Source organism: Berghia stephanieae, chromosome 10, assembly GCF_034508935.2.
Source record: "Berghia stephanieae isolate SIO BIC M18660-M18661 chromosome 10, UCSD_Bste_1.3, whole genome shotgun sequence".
Classification (NCBI taxonomy): domain Eukaryota; kingdom Metazoa; phylum Mollusca; class Gastropoda; order Nudibranchia; family Aeolidiidae; genus Berghia; species Berghia stephanieae.
In genome coordinates this window covers 33,148,692-33,172,688 of record NC_088369.1, presented here as the reverse complement: position 1 = coordinate 33,172,688, position 23,997 = coordinate 33,148,692, and the positions used below count along the sequence as shown (strand labels likewise).

The window sequence follows — 23,997 nt, the reverse complement described above, 5'->3', positions numbered from 1 at the left end:
GGACTACAGCATAAGGCAATGACGTTTGTATGATATACATAGTTTTGTATGGTGTTATGATTGGTCTGGTGGGCAAAAATGGTTACTTAACCCTCTCCTTGCCACCAAAAGGAAAATCATCACATTCATTACGATATAACCCAATAATTTTCTTGTTCTGATTTCACTTTGTTATAATTGTAGCTATAAAAACTGAACACTGTTGCAGAGCTATAGAATATACACGTTACTATTATGTCTAAAAAATCTATTTTTGTGTTGGGTGAGTATGAAGTTTCGGGTCAAATTCTGAAAATAGCTGGTAAGGAGAGAGTTAAACGCGTACCATCAATAACAGCAGTCTTGACCTATACGTGTACTGCTAATTTATATCACGGTTTGACTGAGTTCTCGGTTGATTACGTTCTCAGTAATTAAGTAATTATATCAAAATATCTTAGACAACAAAATTGCCTGGGCAACTTTTTACCTCCCATGCCAATGAGCATCTAACCAAACCGAGGAAAATAGAAAAATAATTAAAACAAGTATTATTACAGTCTCAAAATTCTAAAAAGACCAAACGAATTTGCTGAACAAAACGAAAATGGTAATACAAGTTGCTTGATGTCCATAGCCAGGGACCTCTGAAGAACTGGTAGCCTTAGTATATTCTGTCGATGAAACAAGATATTTCAAAAATTAATTAATTCTAGTAAAGTTTCAAAAGTTTGAAACGGCTAATTGTCACCAGAAATCTCTTATTTTTCTTCCTTTATAGAGATCTACCATCTAAATTTCTAAATCTTATAAAACAAGTGTGAACTCCCATATTTCTAACATAAATAATCCCCACGTGGTGACGTCAACCGTATATTTATTTGCAGGTCTGATAACCCAAATTGTTATGGGCCCATAGTTGTAATGGGAATACTTCCAAGCCAACATTGCCCATTGAAAAAAAATATAATAATACAACATTGTAAACCAAGCCCAGACTTTCATCCGGCTATCAGACCTGTAAAAAATATGTGCACGTCGCCAAGTGGCCAACGTTAGTGCGTCTCATTTCCTACACCATCGATATCAAAAGAAACTTGATGGTTACATATGAATCAATAATAAAGGACATCAAAAAAACAAAAACAAAAAAAAACTCCCAAAAAACCGAGAGATTTTATTATTCCAACTCACTTAACAGCATAATTGGCCTGGACTCAATGCAAGGTAATCGACAACTTACACGATGGCCAACGTTTGTGCGTCTCATTTCCTACACCATCGATATCAAAAGATACTTGATGGTTACATATGGATCAATAATAAAGGACATCAAAAACAAAAACAAAAAAAAACAAAAAAAAACCCCGAGAGATATAATTCTTCCAACTCACTTAACAGCATAATTGGCCTGGACTCAATGCAAGGTAATCGACCACTTACACGATGGCCAACGTGTGTGCGTTTTATTTCCTACACCATTGATATCAAAAGAAACTTGATGGTTACATATGAATCAATAATAAAGGACATCAAAAACGTAAAAAACCCCGAGAGATTTAATTCTTCCAACTCACTTAACAGCATAATTGGCCTGGACTCAATGCAAGGTAATCGACCACTTAAACAATGGCCAACGTTTGGGCGTTTTATTTCCTACACCATTGATATCAAAAGATACTTGATGGTTACATATGAATCAATAATAAAGGACATCAACCCCCCCCCCCCAAAAAAAAAAAACAACAAAAAAAAAACAACAAAAAAACAACAAAACCGAGAGATTTTATTATTCCAACTCACTTCACAGCATAATTGGCCTGGACTCAATGCAAGGTAATCGACAACTTACACGATGGCCAACGTTTGTGCGTCTCATTTCCTACACCATCGATATCAAAAGATACTTGATGGTTACATATGAATCAATAATAAAGGACATCAAAAAAAAAAAAAAAAAAAAAAAAAAAAAAAAAAAAAACCCCGAGAGATATAATTCTTCCAACTCACTGAACAGCATAATTGGCCTGGACTCAATGCAAGGTAATCGACCACTTACGCGATGGCCAACGTGTGTGCGTTTTATTTCCTACACCATTGATATCAAAAGAAACTTGATGGTTACATATGAATCAATAATAAAGGACATCAAAAACCAAAAAACCCCGAGAGATTTAATTCTTCCAACTCACTTAACAGCATAATTGGCCTGGACTCAATGCAAGGCAATCGACCTGTTACACGATGGCACTCGTCTAGCGAATTGGTATGTGTATGTGAAACTTCTGGATCAATGACATGACATGACACCGAGATCACTCTAACGGTTGTCGGGGCCCACATCCTCACTGTCAGTGTGCTGTTCACTGTCTTGAAGTTATCAGTAGTGTAGATTACTTCTTCTGGAATTTGAGAACGATAATGGAATTATTATTATTATTATTATTATTATTATTATTATTATTATTATTATTATTATTATTATTATTATTATTATTGTTATTATTATTATTATTATTATTATTATTATTATTATTATTATTATTATTATTATTATTATTATTATTATTATTATTATTATTATTATTATTATCATTATTATTATTATTATTATTATTATTAATGGTGATGATGATGATGTTTGTTATGATAATAATAATAATAATAATAATAATAATAATAATAATAATAATAATAATAATAATAATAGTAGTAGTAGTAGTAGTAGTAGTAGTAGTAGTAGTAGTAGTAGTAGTAGTAGTAGTAGTAGTAAAAGGAGGAGAAGGAGGTGAAGGAGATGTAGGAGGAGGCGGAGGAGGCGGAGGAGGTGGAGGAGGAGGAGGAAGAGGGGGAAGAGGAGGAGGAGGAGGAGGAGGAGGAGGAGGAGGAGGAGGGAAAGGAGGAGGAGGAGAAGGAAGAAGAGAAGATAACCTTTTATCTTTGTATCGTTAGAAAATAAGATTTCCTCATCCCCGTCAATGCGGATTCTCCACTGCAAAAACTGTGCCTGTGAAAGGCTTATGTTTGCTTGACACATGGCAATGAGATCATCTCCGTCGATCAGGCCGTCTGGATCACAATGGAATACAAAGGAATCAAATAGGGAATGAGATTAGCGGAAGAGTAGCGTCCCTTCATTGGACGTCACCTACAGAGAGAACGTCAATTTGGTTTTGAAGTGTCTCAAGCCGCTTTCACCGGAAACGAAGACGAGAGACGAATGCGCACAACCAACATGACGTTCTCTCTCTAATAACTTTTCCGCCGGTGACGTCACAGACTATGGGTGACATCCAATCAAGGGACGCTACTCTTCCGCTAATCTCATTCCCTATAGATTGGGTTCAATTCAATTCAATTCGACGTCTTTATCTGAAAAAGACTAATTCCCCATTACTGCAGATTTTATACAAGTCTGTGGTGACTTTCTCGATTATTGTGTTACTGAATTGAAAGATAAATAAATGCTTAATAGTTGATCAAATTTGTTGGTGTTTGTAATATCTAGGATATCTGGTGGGAGATTGCTCCATTCCCAGTTGGTTCTGTGTGCTGGAATTGTGAACTTACTGCTATGATCATTTCATGAGAGAGAGAGAGAAAGAGAGAGAGAGAGAGAGAGAGAGAGAGAGAGAGAGAGAGAGAGAGAGAGAGAAAGTGTGTGTGTGTGTGTGTGTGAGAGAGAGATAGACAGACAGACAGAGAGAGAGAGAGAGAGAGAGAGAGAGAGAGAGAGAGAGAGAGAGAGAGAGAGAGAGAGAGAAAATAAATAGGAGTGAAATATCTGTTCAATGTTATAGTTATCAAATAACGTTATAACAAGTGTAACAAAATGACAAATTGCCATATTTATGGACAATAAAGATCTATTATTATTATTATTTTTGTAAAATATTGTGGTAGAGTTACTGCTGTTTTGTTGGAATGTACTGTTCTGTGGAGAAGTTGGAGGCGTTTTTCTCCAGTGTTTTCCACTGTAACAATTTCAAGGTCTCAGTAACGCATCCTGGTTCACGCGAGTAATTGTTGCTGACAAACCTCGAAGCTGCCCTTTGAACTTGTTCGATTTTCTATATGACCTTGCTGATAAGCATCCCACACTGTGCTCGCGTATATTCCAATGCCGGTCTGACTAAAGAATTTTATGCCCGTTCTTTCCCCTTTGTGGGCACTGGTACAGGTTCCGCCCCAGGAAGCCAAGGTGTTCTCAGGTCTTTGTTATTGCGTTTTCCCATCCGCGTTTATGAGTAATTTTCACTAAACTGTATTGACCAGACTATAAACATACAAGGTTATTGAATAAGGTGATTTAAACGATTTTGAAACAACACATAATAGTGTTTGTAAAGAAGCTCTATAGATTCCTGTATTTACTTTTTGAATAATGAAAATAAAGTGTGCTTTGAGCACGTTTCGTGGACATTGCTCTATTGAAATGCTCTGATGTTATTTTTTTTAGTTGAAAAGCCTTGCACAAGTCTGTGATGTTAAGGAAAATCCTTATGTGGTGTACGTACCCGAAGAACGTTCAAGGACATAGTGAGCAAGATTTTAAGAAACGCGCCTAGTGGTAAACTCACCCGGATTTTCTTTGTCCTTGAAGCATAATGACAATTTCGGGCGGTTGATCGGATCTGGCCATTAAAAAAGCAATAAGGGGAGGGAGAGAAGGGGGGGGGGGGGGGGGGGGGGAAGGGGGGAGGGGGGGGGAGAAATTAGTTAGTATAGACTAATAACAAAACACATCGTAATATATCACCTAAAAAACATGAAATATTCAGTTTGATTTGTATCAGTTTCTTGAAATGGTTTACAACCGACTTGACTCGAATCAATACATACGTAGTTTAAGTTTAAGCCTGCAATGGTTAACAGCAAAAGTCAACGATGATGGTTTTAAAATTGATGTTAGTGCGAAACAACACACAATAATAATAATAATAATAATCATAATAATAATAATAATAATAATAATAATAATAATAATAATAATAATAAATGGCATTTATATAGCGCTTTACCCGTTGTCACAGGCTCTAAGCGCTTTACAGTGATATAAAACAAAACATATTACAGTGAGACAAGTGTGAAGGAAACGTGATACGAATTCAATTTAACAACAACAAAATATGAAAATAATATTGCAACATTATGACGTAAAAAGATAAAACTTTAACCGAGATTTGAACGTTGTCAACGAATCCGAGCATCTCACGTGTGACGGGAGAGAACTCCAAAAATGGGGGGCCGAAAGTTGAAAAGACTGTTCACCTATTTTACGCAATGGCTTAGGTTTGACAAGGATTGATTGGTCATTGCTTGACCTCAAGTTTCTATTGGGGACATATATGTTTAGAAGGTCTTTAATATAGGAGGGACTGTTCGTGCTCCAGGGATTTGTAGACAACAGTACAAATCTTATAGGCAACTCTTTTTTCAACAGGAAGCCAATGTAACTCACGGAGATGAAGAGTTGCTGACGGGTATTTTTTGTTATTGCGTACAATGAGCCTGGCTGCGTTATTTTGAGCAACCTGAAGTTTGCTAATTTTGTCTTTAGCTAAATTCGCCCAAAGGGAGTTACAATAGTCCAATTTAGATAAAACCAGGGAATTAATTAAAAGTTCTGTTATATGCTTCGGTATTAAATTACGAATTTTGTTTATTTTTTCATTTCTATGTACATATATTGTATGGTGTTATTCACGTGGCTTGTCATGGAAAGATTTTTATCAATGATGACGCCAAGGTTTTTTGCTTTATTTGAAAATTCTATTGTGCTATTTCCGAGAGTAATAGGTGATTTATTTGCCTGTTTAAGGATACTCGGCCTTCCACACATTAAAATCTCAGTTTTACTATCATTTAATTTTAACTTATTGTGGTACATCCAAGATTTAATCTCATTAAAACAGCTCGTAATTCGTTGTATTAAGAACTGTAAATTACTAAGGGGTGCTGAATCATATATTTGCGTATCATCTGCATAAAAATGATAACTCAGATTGAATCTGGATATCACACTAGAAAGGGGCTGCATATATACAGTAAAAAGGACAGGGCCAAGAACAGAGCCTTGTGGCACTCCAACATTTAGTAAAACTTGTTCTGACTGAACACCATTCACCACGACAGTCTGCCATCGATCCTGTAAATATGATGTAAACCATTTAAGGGCAATTCCTTTTATGCCGAACGTATTTTCTAGTCTTCTTAACAAAATGTCATGGTCAATGGTGTCAAAGGCAGCTGAAAGATCTAAAAGGCATAATACATTGATATTGTTAGCATCAGCATTACATAACAAGTCATTAAAGATTTTAAGAATCGCCGTTTCAGTACTGTGTTGATGTTTGTAGGCTGACTGAAAGGGTTGTTCCAAACTGTTGTTCTTAAGATGAGATGTTAATTGTGTAAGAACTACCTTCTCCAAAAGTTTTGACAAAAAAGGTAAATTTGATACAGGACGATAATTGTTTAATATATTGTGGTCCAGTGATGGTTTCTTCAAAAGTGGTTTGACAAGGGCACTTTTAAAGCACGATGGAACTTCGCCAGTCAGTATGGATGTATTTATGATTGATGTAATATATGGTAATAATGTATCGATGGAGCTGGCCAAAAGCTATGCTGGTAGGGGATCAAGGTCGCAGGATTTAATGGGGGCTTTTTTTATCAACTCGTTTATGAAACTGGGTGAAACTGGTTGGAACTTGTGTAAAGGGGTACCACAGAATGTATTTGTATCTATAAATGGTTCATGCCGATCTAGTTCTGAACGAATGTTATGGATTTTGTCTTTAAAAAAGTTGACAAATGTGTTTGGCAAGTCTCTTTGATTGGTTGTAGATGGTAATGAAGTGCATCTTTCACGTCCAAGTAGATCATTGCAGATGTTATATAATTGTTTGCAAGATTTAGAAGTTTCGAATTTTGAAAGAAAATACGTGGTCTTTGCCTTTTTTTTATTGTTGTCTTCCAGGCACGAAATGCGTTCTTGAATATTTCACGATGAATCGTAAGACCTGATGTTTTCAGCAGTCTTTCTGCTCTCCGACACTTCGTTTTAGCTTCTTTAACGTCCGACGTATACCACGGAGCATACTTGCGGTTGGTGACGGTCCTTGTTTGGAATGGCGCATGTTTGTCAAGCGTTTCGATGAGACAACTATTCCACTGGTCTGGAGAAATCATTGAATTTTTAGTAAGTTTTGTTTCTAAATCGCCTCTAAAATTGTCCAAATTAATGCCTTTAATGTTTCTGGTTGATGTGGTGGTGGTTTCTTGGTTTTGAAACGTCAAGATAATAACAACAAAAACAACAACAAATTAACACTCCCCGTTGATTGCTCAATAAGCATGAAACAGTTAATAGTTGTTTGAATATTTTATTTATATAGATTAACCACTCTTTTAATATCAAAGTCGAGCACTTTTATTTTGTGGTTTTGTTATATATATAAATTATAAAAACAAAAACCATGAAATATATACGAGGGTGGCCTGCAAGGGTTTTTTCTTTGTTGTTGTTGCGGCAATGTTCCTTATAATTCCAATGTTATTTGACTTAGAACCTTAACATTTGACATAAATACGCTCTAATTGGATTTGGTGGGTCAAAATTTCTACGGTCTATACCATCTCTGCGTGACATAATCGCTTTTGTCCTATTACGTGGTCAACAACCTTGGTCACAACAAAAAATGAAAATGGCTGCGTCAAAAGATATTCGATTCAAGCAGCTTGCTGTTGTTATTGCTGAATGTTGAAGACTGTTCTCGCATTGGAATGCATACCAGAATGAAGCGTGTTTATGGTGACGCTTGTGTTGGTAAAAGCACCGTTTGGCGATGGGTAAGGTTCGTGGAAGGAGGTGAACCGATCGAAACAAAAATTCAAGAAAAAAGCAATATTGCAACACGATAACGCTCGGCCCCACAGGAGTCAACGGACCGCATTGAGGAAAACCCATAGAATTAAATTCCTAAGGAAAACCTTATCACATCCACCCTAGAGTCCCCACCTAGCACCTTCAGACTTCTTATTCCCTTTATTGAAGGAGTATCTCAAAGGAAACCACTATGAAAAGCGACAAAGACATGAAGGCTGCTGTCCGATCTTGGTTTAGAGAAAAGGGATGTCAGATTTTTTGCCGACGAGATGCGACAAAAGATGTCTGTTATTTGAAATGTGCTCACACTGTATACCTACCTTTGCACCCCCACCTATATATATATATATATATATATATATATATATATATATATATATATATATATATAATATATATATATATATATATATATATATATATATATATATATATATATATATATATATATTAATGTCTTGCCACAGATGGATTCAGCACTTCATTTTCAAACGGAGGGAATCACTTCATTTATTTTTTGGTCTTGCCAACACGCCACGGATTACTTACCATAGGCGAGACGCTCTGAAAAAAAAAATAGAAAAAAAAAAATTTAGAAAATGTTCGTTGTTGAATTATACACAAAACAATGCATACATTATTGATTTCAAACTTCGTCTTGTAACAAAGTCGGGCAAGAAGTAGTTGATGGAGAAGGAGTAAAACATTTACCGTTGGAATAAAGAGATTATGGGTCCAAATCCTACTTGAGACATAAAAATTCTCTCTTGACTCCCGAATAGGGAACAAAAGTGTGATTTCAAAACGCTGGTTCCAAGCTCCTTGGAAGTGTAAAACGAGTACTGGAAACATACCTTGTGCAACTGATCCTTTGCTTGCCGGTCGCCAATAAAGATCATCCATCTTCTCTCTTTTTCTACCCCTAATCATAATAATCTGCCTATACATCCTACTTTTAAAATAATTATGCCTCCTTATAATTATAATTCAATATGTCACATTGTCCAGAGAACTGATAACACACTCCCAATGAGTTTTGAACCAGAATTCCAATTGGAAGGAAAGTAATATTAAAGTCTTATCGAAAACAGTCTAGATCCTAGAGAGCGGGTTTGAGTGCTTAGCATTTTTGTGTGGATAAATTGAATGATACCTATGACACTATGGTGTACCCATTAGCTACTTCAAGGTCTGTTTCAAAAGTTCCTTTCCCAACTATACAAGATAAACTTATTGACTGAATGAAAATTCCCAGTAAAATTTGTCAGTTGCGATTCAATGACAAAGTCTATTTTTTATTGTACTAAAAATTGGAAGCTGCCAGAAGGAGACTTAAAGAGGTTATCGGCCTTCCATACATCTCGAGTCTTCGCAGAATCGTGTGTTTGGCCTCAAAACCCCAAAACTTCTTTCAAGGGACACTCTTGAGAATATGACAACATTCCTCGTGAGGAGATGCTGAAGTTAGATGTGACATATTCTTATACAATACTACTCCATCCCTAAAACTATTCTCTATTGGGAAAGAAATAGTGGGTGATAAACACCTGGACACGGATATGGGGGTCGAACTTTTGGGGGCACAAACGGGGAAGAATCCAAAAACGGTCCAGAACATACAGGGGTCGAGGACATTTATTGCTAACCTACATGCCAGCCGGTATAAAGGGCAGTAGAATTAGAAAAGATACAAAAATCAATGTGCATGGGTTTATGAAGACGGGCCAGTTGACTCTTGAATCAAAATGATTATCTAGGGAGGAATAGAATTCAAAGCTGGTCTTTTTTTTTACATAGCTTTTTCCTTCACCCAGAGGATTTCCTTTTCATAAACTATGTTGGATTTAACACTTTAAAAGATTTAAGAATGCGCAGAATCAAATTTTATAAATGTATCACAAAAGAGAGACCAATTTTCTTTAAACATAATTTGATTACATAGCATTTCTAGGCGAACCAGTCAATACCCTTTTTCGTATGCACAAATTTTGTTTGTTTGTTTGTTGCTTTTAATTGACAACAATTTGCAAAGGTTTGTGACACTTTTAAGGGGTGAAAGCAGGGACGGCTGGTAATAATGGGCAGGGTGGGCAAATACCAGCCTGTTTTTTCAAGTTATATGCTGTATTACCAGGTCCGAAATAATCAAATTTAAATTAGATAATTTCAAAAGTTACTACTTAAACTTGATCCTTCGTACTGAAAACAATTTGTGTGTATTTTTGATAGATTGCGAATCCCCATGCCCCCCGTAATGCATAAACCAGGATACGCTCCTGTTCTTTTTATCACCCCCCCCCCCCCGCCCCAACCACTCCACTCCACTCCGCCCACATCGTCATCTCATCGTCACTTCGTCTGACGGTGAACTAACTCCGATTTTTGCTGTCTGGCCTCTCTAGTACTAGGTCGGGCTAATTCAAATGAGCCCACCTTATTAACTAGTGAACACTAAATAGAGATTTTGGCAAACGAACTTTTTCTTATTTATTGCCTTACTTGTGCTTGGAAGGTTCCAGTATTGAATTAAATTTATTAATTTACTAATATTATATCAATTTAGTATTAATTTGTGTTGTTTTTATATATTTGTTTATCCATTTAAATTATTTCTTTTTTTTTCCTAATTTTCTTTAGTGTTTCTCAAAACTCATTTATTTAAATTGTTTTCTTATTTGTTTGTTGTTGTTGTTGTTTTTTTTTTTTTAAACAAATTAATTTGTTAGTTTTTTTTTAATTCTTAAAGTAATTACCGCTGTATTTTTATTGCCAGACTAAATAATTTTACAAAACAATGTAATTTTCTATTGTATTCCGTCTAATAAAACAAAACACTTTTATTCAAAAGTCACGACAAAATAAATATATAAAATACAACCACCATTTCGGTTTTCTCAACAATTGAATTAGTATACGAGAAATACTCTTCTTAGTAAGGAGAGAGTTGAATTCTAACTAAGTTATAGAGGAAATAAATACGTTTAAAAGTTAGGGTGGGCAGATTCCGTACTTGCCCGTCCTGAAGCTAATACATACATTAAGATAGTTCGCGATGAAGAGGCGGGAAGCTAGGGGTTGGTTGGATAAGGAGCAAAGATAACACGGTCGTTATTGTTATAGTCAAACGAATGCATGAGGAGAGATTGGTAGCATTATTTTGTCTTAATTGTATTGTATGAATTATTGGCGAAAGCCTAAGATTAAATAAACTTTGTTTTTGTTTGTCTTATTTTGACTATGGAACTGATACTTGTCATAGCAGACCTGCCTACTTTAAATAGGAAAATATAAATCGTAGTTTTCAGGGCTAATAAAATCGTATATATTTTAACTACCCTTAAAAAAAAAAATCACCGGATTTTCGTCTGTTTTGATAGATATCAAATTTTTAAAAACGAGAAAAAATAATTTGAAACGTAATAATGATGGTGATGGTGGTATAGTGGTAGCGGTGGTGGTAGTAGTAATGATGGTGGTAATATTATTATTGTTATTATTATTATTATTATTATTATTATTATTATTATTATTATTATTATTATTATTATTATTATTATTATTATTATTATTATTATTATTATTGTACGTATTGGTGGTATTACTATTGTTGTATTTTTTGGTGGTTATTAATGGTATCAGTTTAATGTTTGGTTCCATTTACCATTTTTTTCCCACTTTCATGTATGTGGTCATCAAATTGTATGATTTATTGGCGAAAGCCTAAGATTGAATAAACTTTGTAATATCGTATGGTAACCATCATTGTCGACGACATCGTCGTTGTCATCATCATCATCATCATCATTAACAACAACAATATTAACAACAAGTACAACAATAGCAATAAAAACAATATCAACATCATCATACAATTTCCGTCATCGTCTCCACAACTATCATTCTAACCAACAGCACCACCAAAACCACTACCATAATTACATCCTCCCTCACCACCCCGTCTTCCTCCTCCTCCTCCACCACCCCACCACCACCGCTACCACTATTCCAACCATTACCCCACCGGCACAATCATTCTAACCACCAAGACAGCCGTAAAAATGATACAATTTGAGCTCTGAATTAAACTCGAGTCATCTCGCTGTTGTTGCTTCTCGATGAAAACTTTAAGGTTACTACGTACTACTGAAAACCAGAAATATGTAACAAAAATATTAATATCGCCGTTGAGGGATTAAAGCATCTCTTAAATTTTTCGAGTGAACGAAATGGGCTTGTATTGCCAAGGTGTTGTCGCATTATGTCTCGTCGCTTTATTTTTTAGTTGTATTCACTTTCGTGATTCATTTTTGATTACGTTTGGAATAATTAGAATCTACTGGTATTGTCATTTCATTGTGAATGTGATTATTTATGGTTGAAATATTTTTTTGTTTAAAGGTGAAAAAAAATAATTAAAAAAAAAATTAATTAAAGAAGTAAAAAAAAACAAAAAAAAAAAAAAAACCAAACAAATATATATATATATATATATATATATATATATATATATATTATATATATATATATATATATATATATATATATATATGACCGAATCATCTTTGCCCCACCACTGTAAATAGGCTAGAACCGCCACTGGGTGAAAGACATAATGAACTTTAAACAAACCTGTGCTCTCGGCGTTTAACATCACAGTGCTGTTCTTCCTCAATTTTTTACCAGATTGTGTGTATTGGACAATACATTGGAATCGAATGGGGTCGCTCATCAAGTAAGGATCGATTTTCAAGGTTCGGCTTCCTGGGTTGTATTTAAATCTGTCGCTGAGCGTGGTTGGGTCGGTAGTCACTTTGCTTGGAGACATTTGTTGGGCGGCGTAAACCTTTCCAAAGAGGTCACGGATCCAGAGATACTTAAGTGTGGGGTCTCCACCACCAACGGTATTGATTACACAACGAATTGTGGCGGGGCCTCCATACACTACGAGTCCCTCCGACACTTTGGCTCTGACGGTTATACTTGCAGTGACATAATACAATCCTATGATAAAATAGAATTTAAAATGGAACTTTTAAAAAACAAGACACAAAAAGATTATCACTTCTCTTTAAAGCGTTATATTTTTCTTTCTGAAATATTTTTTTTGTTCCTGATTTATTTGATACATAAATTTAAGTAGAAAAAAAGTAGGATAGAAAGAAACAAACAAACAAAAGCAAAAAAAAAAAAAATAATTAAAAAAAAAAAATGAACACCCGCCCCTCCCCCTCCCGCCAAAAAACAAAAACAAAACCCCAACAAAACAATCAAAAACAAAACAAAATATTGTAGATGTAGCTTGAGTTTATTTTAGAGTCGAATGGCGTGGACCCATTGATATTCATTCAGTTTCATCTAGCCAAAGATGACTGTATAAGAAATCCAATAAATATTCTGTCGTACTCTGGTCAAACACTTTCTTCAGTTTGACCAGAGCTTTGACTATAGATAGTGTCGATCAAAAGGTCCCTCAACATGTCAAACAATCTCAAACCTGGGACTTTTACTCTTCGGTGAGTTGGAAGGGGGGGGGGTCATTTCAATTGATCAATATTTGAAATAAAAGTTTTCTGCCAAAACACAATATATCTAGTATATACCCATGATCAAACATAAGTTATATTACATTTAAAACCCTCCTGATATGTTCATTTTGAAAGGTGGCAGAAATCCGTTTGGCTATGTAGTTTTTGATGTTATAAAGTTACCTTATGATGGTCTGATGCTACCTTTTCTCCCCTTTTCTTTCTTTTTTTTTTTTTTTAGATTAACTCACTCAAGCCAAACACCGGCTATATCCGTAGTTTACGCCAAGAAACAGTGTTACAAAACAAAGTCAGTCATTTTTCCCTCATTACCATTTTACCTCAATAACATAAGAATAAATAAGCTAACCCAAGATGGGCAGTTCTGTGCTTGCCCACCTAGTATGAAAGTCGTACATTCGGTCGAAATAAAGAAATCAGACAATGATGCGGGGAGGAGAGAGGAGGGAGAAAACCAAACCAAGTAACTTCTTGTAATTACATCATGTGGCCTAGACCAAACCACAATAGTGGGTAATATGATACTTTTGGATGAATAATGAAAGTATCACAACCGTTGCACATTGCTCCTTGCAATAGCCTGTTGCATTAAGGGGAAGAGAAAGAGGAGGAGGAGAGGATGATAAATGCTGTCTATCTAGACATATTGTCAGTGGCGGTTCTAGCCTATCTATAGTGGTGGGGCAAAGATGATTCGGTCATATATATATTTTTTTTTTTTTTTTCACCTTAAAAAAAATAAATTCAACCACAAATAATCACATTCACAATGAAATGACAATACCAGTAGATTTTAATTATTCCAAAAGTAATCAAAAATGAATCACAAAAGAGAATAAAACTGAAAAATAAAGCGACGTGACATAATGCGACAACACCTTGACAATACAAGTCCATTTCGTTCACTAGAAAAATTAAAGAGATGCTTTAATCCCTCAACAGCGAGATTAATATTTCTGTTACATTACTGATTTTCAGTAGTACGTAGTAACTTTTAAGTTTTCATCGAGAAGCAACAACAGCGATATGATTCAAGTTTCATTCAGAGCTCAAATTGCATCATTTTTACTGCTCTCTTGGTGGTTAGAATGATTGTGCCGGTGGTGGTAGTGGTTGGAATAGTGGTAGCGGTGGTGGTGGTGGTGGAGGAGGAGGAGGAAGAGGAGACGGTGAGGGAGGATGTAATTATGGTAGCGGTTTGGTGGTGCTGTTGGTTAGAATGATAGTTGTGGAGACGATGATGGAAATTATATGATGATGTTGATATTGTTTTTATTGCTATTGTAGTGCTTGTTGTTAATGTTGTTGTTGTTGTTAATGATGATGATGATTATGATGACAACGACGTGTGGTCGACAATGATGATTACGATACGATATTACAAAGTTTATTCAATCTTAGACTTTCGCCAATAAATCATACAATTTGATGACAACATACATGAAAGTGGAAAAAAATGGAAAATGGAACCAAACAATAAACTGATACGATTAATAACCACAAAAAAATACAACAATCGTAATACCACCAATACGTACAATAATAATAATAATAATAATAATAATAATAATAATAATAATAATAATAATAATAATAATAATAATAATAATAATAATAATAATAATAATAATAATAATATAATAATGATAATAATAATAATAATAATAATAATAATAATAATAAAAATAATAATAATAATAATAACAAATGATAATAATAACAATAATAATATTACCATCATCATTACTACCACCACCATCATTATTACGTTTCCAATCAGTTTTTCTCGTTTTTAAAAATTTGATACCTATAATAGACGAAAATTCCGGTGATTTTTTTAAAGGGTAGATCTAGTTAAAATATCTACGATTTTATTAACCCTGAAAACTACGATTTTTATTTTCCTATTTCAAGTAGGCATGTCTTCTATGACAGGTATCAGTTCCATAGTCAATAAAAGACAAACAAAAACAAAGTTTATTTAATCTTAGGCTTTCGCCAATAATCCATACAATACAATTAAGACAAAATAATGCTACCAATCTCTCCTCATGCATTCGTTAGACTATAACAATAACGACCGTGTTATCTTTACTCCTTCCCCAAACAACCCCTAGCTTCCTGCCTCTTCATCACGAACTATCTTATGTATGTATTAGCTTCAGGACGGGCAAGTACGGAATCTGCCCACCTTTCCTTTAAACGTATTTATTTCCTCTATAACTTAGTTAGAATTAAGAATTCAATTCTTTCCTTTCTCAGAAGAGTATTTCTCGTATACTAATTCAATTGTTGAGAAAACCAAAATGGTGGTTGTATTTTATATATTTATTTAGTCGTGACTTTTGAATAAAAGTGTTTTGATTTATTAGAGGGAATACAATAGAAAATTACATTGTTTTGCAAAAATATTTAGTCTGGCAATAAAAATACAGCGGTACTTACTTTAAGAAAATGAAGAAAAAAAAAGAACTAACAAATTAATTTGTTAAAAAAAACAAACAAAAAAACAAAAAAAAAACAAAGAAGAAAACCATTTAAATAAATGAGTTTTGAGAAGCACTAAAGAAAACGAGAAAAAAAAAAGAAATAATATAAATGGATAAACAAATATATAAAAACAACACAAGTTAATACTAACTTGATATAATATTAGTAAATTAATAAATTTAATTCTCTACTGGAACCTTCCCAATGTCATTACATCAATGGTACCAGCACAAGTAAGGCAATAAATAAAAAAAAGTTCGTTTGCCAAAATCTCTATTAAGTGTTCACTGTTTTATAAGGTGGGCTCATTTGAATTAGCCCGACCTAGAACTAGAGAGGCCAGACAGCAAATTCACCATCAGGCCCCCCTCGTGGATCTTTACCTTGCAGTTGGTGAGGGGGCTTGAGGCACACGGGAGGGCAAAGGTGTAAATCCCGGTCGACCGTCACGAGACCATCCCGGGTATCGAGCCAACGAGCCACATGAGCTGCTCGCCCCGGTGTGTGACTAAATTTGATCCAAACCCGGTGCCCGAATAGCAGCCCTATCCCGGGCGCCACACTATTGTCCTTATGTCGAGTCCAAATCAGTCCCGTCAATGGCGAAGCGGTCTGCCGCCTAGCCAAATAATACCGCGTTCGTGTCGCCCGGGTCGTCGGCACGTCCGAGAAAAAAGCAAACGTCCCATGCATCAATCGATTCGCGGCCTGCCGATTGGAAAATGCGACGGCGGGGATGGCGAACTGACGCGTATATTGTCCCTGAACGTCGAGAGCCAGAGTATGGCAAAAAATGAGCTTTTATCAAAGCTACTGGCCGTTCATTGCGTTGATATCCTCCTTTTACAGGAGACCCACCTTTATTCAGGCGCGCAATCTTCCCGATTCCAGATCCCAGGCTATACGGTGGTCCAACGCGAGGACACTTCGAGGCTCAAAGGAGGGGTTAGCGTTTACGCTAAAGAGCCATCGAAGGTAAGGGTCATTGAGAGCGTAACGGACAGCAATGGGGTGAACCGAATTTCCGTGGAAGTAGGTGGACTGTGTTTGCATAATATTTACAAACCACCTAGAGCGACTTGGACTACACCACCGGTACCGGTGGTCAGCCATCCTTCCATCTGTCTGGGAGACTTTAATAGCCACCATCACGAATGGGGCTACCGAGACTGCAACGAGGCAGGAAGACAACTCCGCTCATGGATGGACTGTAATGATCTACACCTAGTGTACGATCCTACAACCAAGGGTACCTTCCGGGGTACCCGCCATAAGAAGGAGTATACTCCAGACCTCACCCTCGTAACGAAAGGCGCGAACGGTGAACCGCTGCAGGTGAAGCGGACAGTCCTCGGGGACTTTCCGCATAGCCAGCACAGGCCGGTTCTTGTCACAGCTGGGGTGACAATACCGAGGGTGCAGTCTCTCCCACTTTGCAGATGGAATTTCAGGAAGGCTGACTGGGAGGAATTCAGTTCCTATATCGAGCAGGTCTGCCCTGCCATTCCTCCCAAGTCCAAGAATATAACCAGATTTAGTAGGCTACTGGTTAAGAGCGCTCAACGCTCTATTCCACGGGGCAAACGGAAATTCTACACCCCTTGCTGGACAGCAGAGTCGGAAGAGCTGTACCGAGAGTACCAGCAGACCCAGTCCCAGGACACAGCCGACAGACTACTTCAGTCTCTGGCAGAGGGAAGGAAGCAACGGTGGCAGGAGACCGTGGAAAGTCTCGACTTTACACACTCCAGCCGCCACGCTTGGCGTTTGATAAAGAAATTGGACCCAGATCGGAATTTCGCGAAGGCTGCACCGGAATGCGAGGCAGACACAATTGCCAAGAATATTAAGAACCGTAGCAAGCGGATCCCTAATCAGGCTTTTGAGCGCGGTGTCCGCAAGGCGTACCGTACGATTCTGGACTCGCTACCTGCGGAGGAGTCGGACTGGACGGCCCCGTTCAGTCCCCGAGAAGTGGGTGCAGCCATTAGCGAAGTGAAGAACGGCAAAGCAGCTGGGATAGATGGTGTATATCCCGATATGGTGACGCATCTGGGCCCCAGGGCACGGGCCTGGCTAGCAGAGGCAATGTCTGACATCCTTGCAAACGGAAAGCTTCCACAAGTGTGGAAGCATGCGAAGATAGTTGCCATCCTGAAGCCAGGGAAGCCGGCGAAGGAGGCAGACAGTTACAGACCCATATCGCTGCTGAGCTGTCTTTACAAATTGTTGGAGCGTGTTCTATTAAACCGATGGGGGCCGGTCCTAGACGCTGCCCTGCCACCTGAGCAGGCAGGCTTCAGGGAAGGGAGGTGCACCACGGAGCAGGTCATTGCCCTTACAGAGCATATTGAGCACGGGTTCGAGAGAAAACAGCAAACAGGTGCTGTGTTTATAGACCTATCAGCGGCGTACGATACGGTCTGGTGCGATGGGTTAATGCTCAAACTTGCAAAAATCATAAGGTGCAAAAAGACCTTGAAGTTGTTCTCTTCGATCTTAGGGGAAAGGCAATTCCACGTCGCGCTGGGAGACGTCACGAGCAAAGTTAGGAAATTGAAGAATGGGGTCCCTCAGGGGTCGGTACTTGCGCCAATGTTGTTTAACGTTTACATTAGCGATATGCCGAACACTTCCTCCCTGAGGCTGGGATACGCAGACGACTGGGCACTCGTTACTCAGAGTAAAGTGTGGACCCGTCTCGAGAGCGTACTCAGCGAGGACGTCACCAGACTCAAATCCTACTTTGACAAGTGGTACCTGAAGATGAACACTTCAAAAACCGTGGCCACTGCATTTCACTTATGCAGTGGCTGGCACACCCGTAAACTGAATGTCCTAGTCGGGGACCAGCCACTCCCATATGAGCCGCGTCCAAAATATTTAGGGGTGACGCTGGATCGCAGCCTTACCTATCGGGTTCATCTCGAAGGGGTTGCCCGGAAGATAGAGAAGCGGAATAGTCTTCTGAGGAAGCTGGCGGGATCGACTTGGGGCGCTAGCCAAGCGCTCCTGAGAACATCCGCCCTGGCACTATGCTATTCCACCGCGGAGTATTGCGCTCCAGTGTGGGGTAGAAGCAGAAACGTTGAGAAGGTGGATGTAAAACTTCGCAAGTCGATGCACATAGTGTCGGGAACGCTAGCAACAACCCCTAGAGAATGGGGCCCGGTAATGGCAGCGATCCAGCCCCCCGATGTCCGGAGGGAGACCATTACGGGAAACTGGCTAAGTAAGATCAAAGAGAGAGGGAATGGGGATACCCCTCTCATGCGCATAATGAACGGTGCCCCCGTTTCGAGCCGAAATAAGTCCCGGCAACCCTTGTACGCAGAATCCCTGACTACGGACAGAGCTGCACATACGAGATGGAAGTCGGTTTGGACGAATTCAATCCCTCGTGGGGGCGGGGACCTACACTCCTCTAAGCTTGGTGAGAAGTTGCCAAGCTTTGATACCAGTAAGAGGAGACACTGGGTAGCTGCGAATCGGCTTCGGTCGAGGAGCTGCCTAACGGCCGGTGCGTTACGTCAGTGGGGTCTAACTTCCTGTCCTTTATGTCCACGCTGTGGGCAAGAACCCGAAACGGCAGAGCATCTAGTCGAAAGGTGTGTTGTGACGATGCTACCGGGCGGGTTCGCGACGGTGCACGAATGCGGACCGGACTTTGCTGATTGGGTCGATCGTCATAACATAATAGTGTGAACCATAAGAAGCAGCAACCATCAGGCGACGTGACGATGAGATGACGATGTGGGCGGAGTGGAGTGGTTGGGGGTGGGGATGATAAAAAGAACAGGAGCGTATCCTGGTTTATGTATTACGGGATGCATGGTGATTCTCAATCTATCAAAAATACACACAAATTGATTTCAGTACGAAGTATCAAGTTTAAGTACTAACTTTTGAAATTATCTAATTTAAATTAGATTATTTCGGACATGGAAATACAGCTTATAACTTGAAAAAACAGGCTGGTATTTGCCCACCCTGCCCATTATTACCAGCCGTCCCTGCATATTGTGTACTTGCATCATCATCATCATCATCACCATCATCATCATCTATTACAGCAACAACAACGACGAAGATAATGTCATCATCATCATCATTGTCATCATCACATTACCATCATAAATGTCGTCGTCGTCACACTCGTCATAATCATTGTCTCCACAATCATCCGAACCTCGTCCTAACCACCCCCTCCACCACCAAATCATCATCATCATCATCATCATCATCATCATCATCATCATCATCATCATCATCATCATCATCATCATCATCTTCTTCTTCTTCTTTATCATCATCATCATCATCATCATCATCATCATCATCATCATCATCATCGTCGTCGTCGTCGTCATCATCATCATCATCATCATCATCATCATCATCATCATCATCATCATCATCATCATCACCATCATCATCATCATTATCATCATCATCATCATCATCATCATCATCATCATCATCATCATCATCATTATCATCATCATCATCATCTTCATCACCATCATCATCATCATCATCATCATCATTATCATCATCATCATCATCATCATCATCATCTTCATCACCATCATCATCATCATCATCATCGTCGTCGTCGTCGTCATCATCATCATCATCATCATCATCATCATCATCATCATCATCCCTACTACAATCACATCACCACAAACCACCAAAACTACTCCCACTAACTGGTTTTCGTCAACTAAATATAAGCATAGAAATGACTATGACTAGGACACTAGAGTTTATTTATTTCTGTTTATTTTACAGGCGCCATCTCTCGACACGTCGACAACTCTAACCTTCTTAATCTCCCAAAAGTTAATGCGGGACTGATGTATCTATTGTCAGTTATCAAATAAAAACATTAGAGGAGATAAACTGTAAGAGGTGGATGCGACTTAGAACTGTTAGGTATTTTGATTACCGAGGGAGAATTGCATGCCCGGTTATTTTTCTTTCCTGTTCCGACGCGCTCTCTCAACACCAAGCGATTCAAAATTTCATACTTTACCCCATTAACGACGGGATTCGATTTCATTCCTACTTAATGAAATATTTTATCTTTTTTGTTTGTTTTGTTTTTGCTCAGAGCACAGCAACAATCATGGGATTTGGGCTTCAAATGAAACTGGGAATCCTATTTCTATTTCTAGGTGAAAAAAAAAAGTATTTAGTTTTTATGGTCACAGCTAGATGAATAATTGAAGAAATTATGATTGGAAAGAAATTGAGTCACGGAGTTGAAGGGTTAGATATATAACATCACTTTACTATGAGGGAACATGGACTATAATGACTTGTTTTAATGTGCCGCATTTTAGTGTCTTGTCAAAATATTCTTTGATTTTTTTCTTCTTCGCGGTTAGTTTTTGGTTACACATGGAATTGATTCTTAAATAGAAATCTTGTCATTTATTGTGCCTAGGATCTAGGAATATATAATGAAAATGAGGACTGAAGTTGAGAACCTTTGTTGATTTGAAATCATTTGTTATTTTTTCTTTAAATGAAAATTTAGAGGATGATCTGCCGTTAGTGTCCACAGTATTAAATATTACGGGATACAGAAGAAACCTAGAGCCTATCTAAGTAACAGAATGAAATAATCAATATTTGTTTTTGGAATACAAGATGATTGAGCGCTGGATGCGATCATTGTTTTGCTTGTAAATAAATAAAGAAAAAAATACGTCGATGGCAGTTGGAGATCATTTCACATTGTCAAAGACTCGACGAAAAAATTTAAAATCTGCAAATTTTTACGTAAGTTTAGGCCTAGTTAATTACTATTGATAATTTAAATTGTTGGAGTGTTATTTCTAGTATTTGTTGATATTGTATATATATATATATATATATATATATATATATATATATATATATATATATATATATATATATATATATATCTTCCCGGCTGTGAAAAACTCCATGGTGAGTATTTTTTTTCTCTCTTTTTTCTCCCTCCTTTTATTTCTTTTTGCTCGACCACTTATAAAGTGCTGGAACCGCCACTGAATGACACTGGCCTTCCGATCCCCTGAGCATCGCATAATTGGGCCCTTATAAAAAGCTCTGTACCCGCACTCTCTCACCGTACTCAGGTGTAAAACGAGACTCTGACCGTTAATAGCGTTGTCTCTGTCGGGGGAAAAAAATGAAATATTGCCTAAATGTCTCGTTCAACATGTTAAGTGTTGCTAGGGACCTAAATCGCTTTGAGCAGGTTTAGTGGATATTGATCCATATAAAATCTCAAGTTTTTCTTGATTCTTACATATACTATGATATGATAGGGCATTATTATTATTTGATATTTTAAGATTGTTGTGCTCATGCTATGCTCGGCGTGTACATATATACAGGTCTGAAATCCGAACCCATTTATGGGCCTAGTTAACATTGTTGTATTGGACAATACTTTGCGTCATTTTTTTAAGGATTTCCATTAAAACAATGAGCCCATAAGGAATTTGGGTTATCAGACCTGCAAATAAGTGCACGTCGGCTATGCTATCCTTAACGAGTATCATGATTGGATGAAATGAGAAGACACGAAATAATAACATACCGGAGCTGTAGAAGATAATATAGATAATATTCAACACAAATTCCAATCCCTTCATGATGGATAGATTTGATCGTTGAAAATAACATTAAAAGGTAATAGGTAGCAATGTTAAAAATGTGTGTTTATGGTTTGTCAAAGGAACTCAACTACGAGGCCGTTTGTTAATACCAAGTATTTTCGTTCGAGGCTTCTTCGATTAAATACTAGACTCTATAAAGATTTATAGGAGGAGGAAAGACAATTCGGTTTGACGTAATCAATGACACAAAAATAGTACACATTGACTCCAACCTACGTGCGCAAAATATTTGCAGGTCTGATAACGGAACATTTTAGGTGGGCTTGATTTAACATTGCTGTAAGGGACTCTATTTTGTTCTGCTATGAGAGTGTATATCCATTACAACAATGCGCTCGTAACAATTTTGGTTAACAGACTTGCAGACACGCAGACATCGACTACAGCCAATAGCACACTCGCACACACACACACACACACACACACACATACACACACATACACACACACATGCACAAACTACTACTACTACTACTACTACTACTACTACTACTACTACTACTACTACTACTACTCCTACTCCTCCTCCTCCTCCTCCTCCTACTACTACAACTACAACAACAACAACAACTACTACTACTACTACTACTACTACTACTACTACTACTACTACTACTACTACTACTACTGCTACTGCTACTACTACTACTACTACTACTACTACTACTACTACTACTACTACTACTACTACTACTACTACTACTAGATACTACTGCTACTACTACTACTACTACTACTACTACTACTACTACTACTACTACTACTACTACTACTACTAGATACTACTACTACTACTACTACTACTACTACTACTACTACTGCTACTACATACTACTACTACTACTACTACTACTACTACTACTACTACTACTACTACTACTACTACTACTACTACTACTACTACTACTACTACTACTACTACTACTACTACTACTACTACTACTAGATACTACTACTAACAACTGATGAGCTTTGCGTTCCTGAATGATAATATCTGACCTGGCATCGAACACTATAACTGCTATTTGTATATTATGTTGCCTCCCCCCCCTCTCTCTCTCTCTCGCTCTCTCTCTCTCTCTCTCTCTCTCTCTCTCTCTCTCTCTCTCTCTCTCTCTCTCTCTCTCTCTCTCTCTCGTCGGTGATGTGGATTTGCTTTGACAAAAAAAAAAAAAACCCTCCTCCGACGTGCACTTATTAACAGGTCTGATAACCCAATTCCTTAGGAGCTCATTGTTGTAATGGAAATCACACACACACACAAAAGCATGAAGCAAAATATTGTCCATTACAACAATGTTAAACTAGGCCTTTAAGTGGGTTCGGATGTCCGACCTTCATATCTGTATACGTTGCCCCCCCCCTCCCTAAAAAAACAAAAAAAAAAACAAAACAAAACAAAAAACAAAAAAAC

General features: G+C 37.6%; 1 protein-coding gene across 1 annotated transcript in view; it reads right to left on the bottom strand.

Moving 5' to 3' along the window:
- Positions 1-22,631, bottom strand: part of LOC144956120 (uncharacterized) — a 23,774-nt gene extending 1,143 nt beyond the window's left edge. The window contains exons 1-7 of the mRNA XM_078886477.1: positions 22,505-22,631; positions 12,500-12,871; positions 8,420-8,434; positions 4,560-4,613; positions 2,911-3,048; positions 2,172-2,381; positions 1-653 (exon numbers count right to left, since the gene is read on the bottom strand). The exon at positions 1-653 is cut by the window's left edge and continues 1,143 nt beyond it. Coding sequence (XP_078742603.1) covers positions 550-653; positions 2,172-2,381; positions 2,911-3,048; positions 4,560-4,613; positions 8,420-8,434; positions 12,500-12,871; positions 22,505-22,559 — 948 coding nt within the window. The 5' untranslated portion in view covers positions 22,560-22,631 and the 3' untranslated portion in view covers positions 1-549. The remainder of the gene's footprint in view (positions 654-2,171; positions 2,382-2,910; positions 3,049-4,559; positions 4,614-8,419; positions 8,435-12,499; positions 12,872-22,504) is intronic.
- Between the last annotated feature and the right edge of the window lie 1,366 nt (positions 22,632-23,997).